The 9954-nt window shown below is 40.8% G+C and overlaps 1 protein-coding gene across 4 annotated transcripts; it reads right to left on the bottom strand.

Moving 5' to 3' along the window:
* Positions 1 to 790: 790 nt before the first annotated feature.
* On the bottom strand, positions 791 to 5319 carry HMGB2 (high mobility group box 2). 4 transcript variants are annotated; one of them, XM_045462972.1, is made up of 5 exons: positions 3372 to 5319; positions 2604 to 2772; positions 2146 to 2291; positions 1896 to 2070; positions 791 to 1336 (listed from the first exon to the last, which is right to left on the bottom strand). In XM_045462972.1, the coding sequence occupies exons 2-5, from the start codon at positions 2751 to 2753 to the stop codon at positions 1175 to 1177; spliced, it is 633 nt and encodes a 210-aa protein (XP_045318928.1). In that variant the 5' UTR covers positions 2754 to 2772; positions 3372 to 5319; the 3' UTR covers positions 791 to 1174. The 4 variants fall into 4 exon arrangements, with proteins under 4 accessions (XP_045318928.1, XP_045318936.1, XP_045318951.1 ...); XM_045462980.1 differs by having other exon boundaries at positions 2604 to 2768; positions 3372 to 3539; XM_045462995.1 differs by having other exon boundaries at positions 2566 to 2768; positions 3372 to 3481.
* Positions 5320 to 9954: the final 4635 nt, after the last annotated feature.

Here is a 9954-nt window from a genome sequence, read left to right as displayed (position 1 = left end):
TAACCAGGATTGTCAGATTTAACTATTTAACAAATAGATTTGTTCTGTGATCACTTGGCCAAGTGATCTTTTAAAGAGAAAACATAGCACATTAAGACTTTCATTAGAAGTCTCTGATTAACTATTCAAAATAACTATCTAAATTCAAATAGAAGCAATTGTTCCCTCAAATGAGCATTTCTCAAATAACTGCTCTTCCTAGTAAATACAAATCCTGAGGAAATTTAGTCATGGCAGATCACAATAACCACCTTGAAAGCTGTTAGGTCACCCAAAATTCTAAAGCTTAAGACCACACTAATTTTGAAGACTTTGCTCAAAATTCACTCTGGTAACCTAACTTTGAACTAGTTCATAACAGAAAACTTAACCTGTTACTAATGAGGGTTTTTAAAAGTTTATGTTTTTAGGTATGGACTCACTATATACCAGCTCCTCTGCCTCATTTTAAAGTTTCCCTAAAGATAGTTGAAAAAAAAAAAAAAAACAAAAAACCCAAGACCAAGTTAGCTCATAAATGAATAGCAGTGTCAAGAACAAAACTTAACTCATTTTGTAAAACTGCACCAATTTTAGAAGTTCATTAAATTCCAGTTGTTTTCAAAAAACACTTTGTAAATCGGAATATGGGCATGTTTAACTTTCTTTTAAACCAAATATTTTACTAAATCAACTAAATCAATGTGTTTAAGAACTATTAGGCAGAAATACAAGAAAAAGTCAACACAGTTCCAGACCATAAGTATTTTTAAAGAGAAAACATAGCACATTAAGACAAAGACAACAGAAATAATATACATAATTTTATTACAAAATTTTTTTTAAAAAACAAAACGCAAAATTCTAAAAAACCCAAATTTACTATTGATACTAATTCCTACAAGTTTGCTGTGCTACAATACACAAGTCGAGAAATTAAGAAAACCATTAAATATTTAGAAACATTCAACATCAGAAGCTTTAAAATCTAACTGTATGTAGTAGCCCCTCAAAAAGCTACAACCTGCATTCTTAAAAAAGTATTTTCTCTACAAAGAATCTTATCAGCTATACAAAAATCTGTACAGTTTTTATACTGAAGCTAATATTGAGCTGCACTTGAATTCACATTCTTAGCAAAACAATTGCCTGAGCACACACGCACACTCCACACATATCATTACAGGATAGCCATTTATTCTTCATCTTCCTCCTCTTCCTCATCATCTTCATCTTCCTCCTCCTCCTCCTCTTCCTCCTCATCCTCTGGTTCATTCTTCTTCTTTGAACCTGTAGGCCTACCAGGGCCCTTCTTTCCCGCTTCACTTTTGCCCTTGGCGCGATATGCAGCAATATCCTGAAATATTGTCAAAAAAAAAAAAAATAAAATCAGCATCCGGTGTCATTACTCAACTGTGAAAACCACAAAGTTATAAACAATTGAAGATTATTGACCAATAACCCTGTCTAAAAAGGTATTCAAAGTCTACCTCAGTTGAGAGCATTTGTTCCCTCTAGGCTTTAGAAGGCTAACGATTTAAAATGATGGGGTTATATATACAACATGTCAGAACTTTCACTACCAAGATCCATTTAAAACCTCACATCTCAGACACACCTACATAAAACATATCTGTTCCTCCGTTTCTTAAAACTAAGAGACCTAGAACTACACACGAGTCCATATACAGGAATCTACCAACGCTACCAACACCGGTTTCAGTTAAAAGAAAGGAAGTTTCAATTAGCTTATGTTAAGTGTGTTATTTTTCACTAGACCTTCTCCATAGGCAGCTGACAACCATAAATACAAGATTAACTAAACTTCCTAACTCTGTAGTTCATACCCATTTCTAAAATCCTTATTTGGAAAATATCTTACCTTAACCTTGGCTTTAAAAAGGTTGGGAACGTACCTTTTCATACTTCTCCTTTAGCTTAGCCGCCTTCTGTTCATATGGTTGTTTATCTTTGGCTGACTGTTCAGACCACATTTCACCCAATTTTTTTGCAGTATCCCCAATGGATAAACCAGGGTGTTCACTTTTGATCTTTGGGCGATGTTCAGAACAAAACAGGAAGAATGCAGACCTGAAAGGAAGCAACAGTGAATATACTGAATGGAAAATTAAAGGGGCAATCTGACTGATTTTAAAATGAACTTACGGAGGCCTTTTAGGAGCATTGGGGTCTTTCTTCTTTCCTTTCTTGTCACCTTTGGGAGGAACATAATTTTTCATCTCCCTGTCATAGCGAGCTTTGTCACTTTTTGCCATATCTTCAAATTTCGACTTTTCCTTCGCAGACATGGTCTATGGGCATGAAAGGAGCAGTCAAAGTACAGCAAAACCGTAAGCTACATACATCCCAAAAAAAGTTCGAGATCATCCTTAAGGGCCACATTTTCCTTGGTTAGCAGCCTTCTACTTTTAGCAGTCTTAGAAGCCAACAAAAACCTAAAGCCATCTGCCCAAAACTCTAAATAAAGTATCTGGGCGGGTCAAACGCCCCCCCCCCTCCCCGTAGGAAAGTTGAAGGTGACAAGTGACCTACCTGGTTAAGGTCCTAGCCAAGAAAACAACACACCTGAAAAGCCCTTAGCTCTGTCCGAATTCCGGTCTCACCTTCCATCTCTCGGAACATTTCTTGGAGAATTCGGCGAAATTGACCGAAGAGTCTGGGTGTTTCTTCTTGTGCTCTTCCCGGCAGGTCTGCACGAAGAAGGCGTACGAGGACATCTTGCCCCGCGGCTTGTTGGGGTCTCCTTTGCCCATGGTGACAGACGGCGTCTACCTAGCGGGGACAAGACGAGCGGTGGGCGGACGCCGGCGGGGCTCGGCTTCCCGCCCAAAAGCGCGCCCGCCCCCTCTCGCGAGGAAGGCGGCCGGCGCCCGGCTCCCCCGCCAGCCCGCCCCGGGCGGCCGCCTCCGCGCACACGCCCTCCTCCCGGCACCGACCGGGGCCGCCGCGGCCGGGCTCCTCGCGCGCGGGCACCGCGTCTCTCCCGAAGGCCCGAAACGCCGCCGCCCGGGCCCCGGCTGAGGAAGGGAACGCCGGGGGCGCCGGCGAAAACACCCTTCCTGACACAAACGTTCCCCCGGCTTCCACGTCGCCGGCCCCACTCAAAGAGTTGTCGCCTCGCGACCGACATTCAAAAACAAAACAAAAAAAAAACAAAAAACGACTGAAACCGGGCCCGGACGAGCTTCCCGCCCTCCCGCCGGCCCCGACCGCCCGCCCTCCACAGTCCCTGGCCCTCACCGGCCCGCACCCCAGATTCCGCTCGCCGGGTCGAACCCCCGAGAGCCACAGCACCCGGCCCAGCTAGAAGGGTATGAGGAAAGGGGGAAGGGCAGGCCCACCAACACGGAGGGGCTGAAGGGGCTTCTTGCCTGGTGGTAGCTTTTCCTCAGAGTCCCGCGGAAGGACCGGATCCAACAGAGACGCTTCCTTCCCAGGGCTCCGGCGTGAACTGGTTTATCGCTAACGCAATCCTCAGCCTCTTGTTTTGCAGAGTTCTCCGCGCCACGGTAACTTGACGAGCCGGGCCACAGGCCACACCCCCGCCTCTCTGATTGGTTCTGGTGATTATTCAAACCCTCGCAGGCCCCGCCCCCACGCCACAGAGGCCTCCGATTGGTCAATGTCTCGCCAGGCCCGTCCCTCCAGCCCCAGCCTAGCAGGTTCGGTGGGTCGCCCAGGTCGTTAACTCCCAGACCCGTTAGAACCGGTCAGGAGAGGAATGTACTGCTCGATCCTGATTGGCGGCGGGAAAAGGGTTTGAAAAATGGCGGGCCTGACTCTGACTGGCTGGGGCGGTAAACGGGGGGAGTGGTTGGCCTGAAAGGGAAAGCCCCGCCAGATTTAAAAATACTAAGTCAGGAAACAGGGTTGTCCTCAAGGGGTCTACGGCGGCGGCAAGGTTTCCAGGCGCTAAGGTAACAGGAGCAGCCTGCCCTACCCCTTCTCCGACCACTGACCAGGTCCTGTCTCCTCAGCCCCAATTAGGCCCTGCAGCGTTGTCTCCTGAGCTGTAGTCGCTGGGCCGTGTGACCCCCGCAGGGTCCAAAAAATAACAAATAGAAGCTGAGGAGCGAGCCGATTGCCTAGCTCCTCCCGTTTTCGCTGAGGCTAGGGTAGAACCCGAGACCGGAGGTAGGGGGGAACCTGGGGGCGGGCGCGGGGGTCGCGGGAGGGTGGCTGTTCCCCCTCTTTTAAGGTGTTACGAAACGATTTTTGAGTGAGGCGTTTTCCGCCGGTAGAGTTTCCCTCGGCAGGTCCCTCCCTCCCCCCCCTTTGTCTCGGGTGCCCCTTACCCGGAGGTAAACAAGGGCGCCCTGGGGTCCCGAAGGGGCGGAGGTGGGAGTTATCTCCCCTGGCTCCGCCCCCCTCCCTCCGGGTCTGGACTCCCGGCTGGGCCCGCCTGGCTGGCCCCGGCTCAGCCTTTCGGGAGAGCTGCGCAGACAAATCGGATTCCTGGCGTTGGCCCGCCCCTTCTGCCTAGCCTAGGTGTCACCTCGGTATTCACGGTCTTGTGCCTCTTATATGAAAATGTAAAAATTGTTTAAAATCAAAGATCTGTTGAGACGCCCATAAAAGCAATCTTCCAGCCCCAGGTTGAGAATCTTCGTTTCAGTTAGAGCGCACCAAAGCTACCTTACTGCTTACTAGCATCACAGGCTGCTGCTTTCCCCAAAGTAGCAGGACTTTCACTGACATCTTAGTATGCTACTTCTGTGTCGCATTTAGTTTTGAGGTCTGTTTTTTCCTATTGGCCCACGTGTTGCACTGTTGGGTTTCAACACATTTTAAATATTCTCTTGTTTTCTCAGTAAATTCACTGGCATTTGTTAGACTGTGTCTGTTTGGTTTTATATACAGCAACCGTAGTCAATAATAACTCACAACTAGCAGCTCTTTACCTAGATTTACTATTAAAAACTAAATTTTTTTAAATGTATTTTCCTTGGAAATGGATACTGGTTGCTAACGTTGTGAGTGTACTAATGCCACTGAATTTATAAATAAATTTTTAAAGTGTAATGTTTATTGCTCTTTGAATAATGTAGTATGATTTGTTAATTTGGATTTTTATGTGCTTTTTATAGCACAGTTCTGGCTGTGACCTTATTTGAAAATAGGGTCGTTGCAGATGTAATCAGTTAAGATGAAGTATATCTTATATATGGAGGTGAACAGGCCCCTAATCCAATGAGTGGTGTTCTTATAAATAGGGGAATTTGGACCCAGAGAAAGGCATAGAGGTTAGACAATGTGAAAAGACACAGGGAGAAGTTAGCCATTTACAAGGTAAGGAGAGAGGCCTGGAATCTTCCTCAACCCTGAGAAGGAACCAACCCTGCTCACACCAATTTCCATTCTTTACTCCCTCACAGTGGAGAACAGGAAAACATTTCCATATTCAATTTACTTTTAATTTGGATGCTAAGACTTTATTCTTAGGCTGTACTTCCTGGCCTAGAAGTAACATCGAAAAGCACTGGAAAGTGATAAATAAAATTTAAGTGAGATCTACACAATTGTTGGTTACAGAAGCACCCTTTTCTTTTTTCTTTCTTTTCTTTTCTTTTCTTTTTTAAATAAAACCTATACACAGAATCTGGTAGCACACACACACAAAATCTAGTCCCAGTTCTGTAAAGATGAGTTAAATACTCGAGATTTGGTTCACTATTACAAATTACCTGGTATACTGTTTTGACTTCATCAGAAAACTAAAATGTCCCATAAATAGGTAATACTAAAGGTCTTCCTCTGTTTCTACTCTTGTTATGGTTCTAAATGGGAAAAGAAGATTGTTTTCTAAAACTTAAATTTAAAGACATTTCTTTTTAGGAACACATCAATTTCATGTATTTAAAAAATAATTTTCTAAATTTATTATTATTAGTATGATGTATCTTCCTAAAAGATGATGAAAAGGAAAGTGTTTATGTTTTTCATAAAGAATGCATAAATTAAAATCCAGCAAGGGCTTGTGATCTTGAACAGTACACTGAACATTTCTAGGCTTTTGATTGACAAACTAAAATGAGGTTTCGGGGATAATCTCTAAGGTACCATTCAGCTCTTAAGTTGTATGATTCTATAATTCTGTGAATACGTGTTCATAATGTGGGAAGAAATACTTGAACTTTTGCAATTGTTAGGTGGTCAAGAGATTAAAATTTTAAAAGATAACTCAAGTTCTAGGAAATCCTTAGGTTATGAGTACCAATTAGTAGTGAGCCTAATTATTTCAAAACAGTATTTGATGAAGAGTTTATAGCTGTTCAAATGTAATAAATTATATAAACTAAACTTTAGATTACACAATATTACTTAGGCACTTTATTCTCCTGGTAAAATTATTTAACCAGGGGTTTTTCTTTCCCCGCAGACAATGCGAATATATAACTTTATTTGCCAAACTTTGCCTGAGTTCAGCTTCTTACAATTGTAACAACTTATATATTTAGCAATAAGCTAATTGTGAGTGAGGATTGAAGTTGTTTCCAATGTAGGTTCCTTCTAATGTATATATATAGAGAGAGAGAGATATATAAATAAGTATATATATATAGATAGATAGATAGATAGATAGATAGATAGATAAAATAGCTATTTCTGTAGATAAACTGGAATTCATCCAAAATGTCAATCTAGCAGGATTGTGTAGCAATGCACTGAGTTGTGCTATCGAAATTCCCATCATTTTTTCATTCAGTTATCCTAAAAATTTGGACTTTTTATAATCTAGTCATCAAACCAGATTGGGAAATCCTGATAAAAGAGAATATTATATACTTTTTCTTTTTTTTTTTAATAAATTCCCTCCCCACCACACACTAAGCAGTAAATAATAAACTCAATAATTATTTTTTATTTCTTAATTAACTCCTACAGTTAGCTAAAATTAAATATTCTCTACCATAAGGTTAGTTGCATATAAAATAATTCTTGTTCCCTCAAGTTGCCAAGTTAATGTAAAAAAACTGAAAACCACTACCCTGCACACACATTAATGTCTTAAAGATTAGTCTTATATTGAAATTTAATATTTTTAGGTTGTTTTTAAAAGAGAGGGGAAGGATAAGCATATTAGAGTATTATCAAGCAGGCACATCCACTTGTGGGGAGACCACTGGTTCTGAGGCCTAACTGTATACTGACTCCAGAGATTCAGTTTAGTGATGTAGTTCAACAGTATGTTTTTGAAGAAAGGGAAATGCAGGTTAAGTCTTTCATTCTGCTGCCAGCATTTTCAATAAAAAATGGTAAGAAAACAAACTTATTCTGTTTTTCTTCAAAAAAACACTATTGACTATTTTTATGAATCAATATGAACTAGATGTCTGCCATAAAGTAATTTATTTTCTAAAAGCCTCCACTGCCACAATTAGGAAAAAGGACAAACTGCAAAAATCATGTTTTTAAGTACATTGTAGATCTATCGAAGCAATCAGAAAATAATTCAAACTGAAATTCCAGACACAGAAGAGCTCTTTTTAGGTGTACTGATGATTTTTGAGAACAATTTGTAGATTTTCAGTGTGGAACTGAGGATCAGTCGGACTCATCCCAGGTTGAAGGGCTTTTACTACAGGAAAGAGAACCCAGCAAGCTTTTGGCAGCTGTGTGGGGTTAACACAGTTGGAAACTAGAGGACCCCTAAGTATACATAATGACCTATTTTCTACCTACATGGGCTAAATTCTGAGGTGGTATGGAAGGCTAGAAAATTTTGCCAGAGGATTCTAAAAACAAAGTGAAATCTCCCAAGGTTTTATGGTGCTTACTGGATAAAAGTCTGGCTAGAGGGAGAGGTTCTGTCACAAACACAAGACTGATCTCCTCCTGAGATATTTGCCATTTTTTGAAACTGTGTAGGTGGGAAGGTAGAGAGACAAACTCAAAGCCATCAAAAAGCAGAAATCTTCCATAGTCTCTCAGGTCTCTCAGACCACCAAGCGCTCAATCAAAAGCCGTGAAATGATATCTGAAGAACAGGAATGAGCCAGAGGTGAACTGGGTCTTACTAAAACTTTACAGCGTAGCCTGGATACATACAGCTTATTCCTTCACTGGATTAAGATAACTCCTTATCCTTCTACCTATTAGAGGGGTTGATTCTGCCTAACAGAGGAAAGGTCAAATCCTCTTAGTATAAGATATCATCTGGCACACATCATAATAAAAAATTTGAAAACAGGCCCTTGCGTAGCTCGGTTGAGTCCAACTCTTGGTTTCAGCTCAGGTCATGATCCCAGGGCTGTGGAATCAAGCTCCTTGTCAGGGTTCACACTAGCCTGCTTGAGATTCTCTCCCTCTCTCTCTATCTCTCTCTCAAATAAATAAATAAATAAATAAATAAAATTTGAAAACTAAAGACAAACAAAATCTTAAAAGAGCCAGAAAAGAGAGTAAATTTTAAAAAGCAGTAAATCTGGATGCTGACTCTTCGATAGAACTATGAAATCCAGAAGACCACTGAGTTACATCTTTAAATTGCTAAAGAAAAAAAAACCTGCCAACCTTGTTTTATATCTAGGGGAAAGCTTTCAAGATTAAGGCAAAATAAAGTTTTTGGACAAACAAAAGCTGAAAGAAGTCACTGCCAGTAGTTCTGACTGAGGAAAATAATCCTATATCCTCAGGGAAAAAAAAAGAACACAAGCAAGGGTAATTATATAAATTTTAAAAGACTATTACTTGTTTAAAATCACAATAATAATAATGTCTTGGTGGTTTTTTATAATCTGTGTAAGTAGAATATATAACAATAGCGCAAATGGTAAGAGGGATAAGGGTCTTTCATTATTCAAAAAGTGATAAAAGTTAATATGTATAAAACCATATGCCCAGCGACCTATACCTTGGGATGCTAGTTACATAGATATGTTTGTGTGTGTGTGTGTGTGTGTGTGTGTGTGTGTGTGTGTGCACGCACGTACATGCAAAAACTCACCCTTCTGTACATAGGCTACCAGGTCTTAAATTAGTCTATGCTAAAAAAGCCAATGATGAATGGCTATTAAGCATACTGAAGTATGTTTAACATCATAAATCATTAGGAAAATGCAAATGAAAACCACAATAAGATTACCACTCCAGACCCACTATGATGGCTGTAATTTAAAAAGACAGAAAATAACAAGTGTTCGTGAAGATGTGGAAAATTTGGAACATTCATATATTATGTATGTAATGTAAAATAGTACAGTCAGCATATAAAATAGTTCGGGAGCTTCTAAAAATTAAAAATGTATTTACCCAGCAGTTCCACTTCTAGGCATCTACCTAAAAGAAATAAACACCTATGTCCACAAAAAAACTTGTATGTGAATATTTACAGCAGCTTTATTTGTAATAGCCCAAAACTGGAAACAATCCAAATGTGCACTAACTGGGGAGTAAGTAAACAAAAATGTGGTATATCCATACACTAGAATACAATTCACTAATAGAAATGAGAAATAGAAACACTAATACAAGCTATAACATGGATGAACCTTAAATACATGCTAAGTGAAAGAAGCCAGACACAAAAGCCAGCATACTGTATGATTCCATCTACATGAAATTTCTAGAAAAGGCAAATACAGGGGCACCTGAGTAGCTCAGTCGGTTAAGTGTCCAACTCTTGATTTCGGCTGAGGTCATGATCTCACGGTTCATGGGTTTGAGCCCTTCATTGGGCTCTGTGCTGACATCGAGGAGCCTGCTTAGGATTCTCTCTCCCTTTCACTCTGCCCCTCCCCTGCTCATATTCTCTCTCTCTCTCTCTCTCTCTCTCTCTCTCTCTCTCTCTGTCACACACACACACACACTCAAAATCTTTAAAAAAAAAGAAAAGGTAAATATATACACTCAAATCAGAGGAGTGTTGCCCTAGAGCTAGAGGTGGGAGCAGGGGCTGACTGTATAGAAGCATGATGGAACTTATTTAGGTGATAGAAATATTCTAAAACTGGG

Source organism: Leopardus geoffroyi, chromosome B1 (assembly GCF_018350155.1).
Source record: "Leopardus geoffroyi isolate Oge1 chromosome B1, O.geoffroyi_Oge1_pat1.0, whole genome shotgun sequence".
NCBI classification, from domain to species: Eukaryota; Metazoa; Chordata; class Mammalia; order Carnivora; family Felidae; genus Leopardus; species Leopardus geoffroyi.
This window is presented reverse-complemented; position numbering and strand designations above follow the sequence as displayed.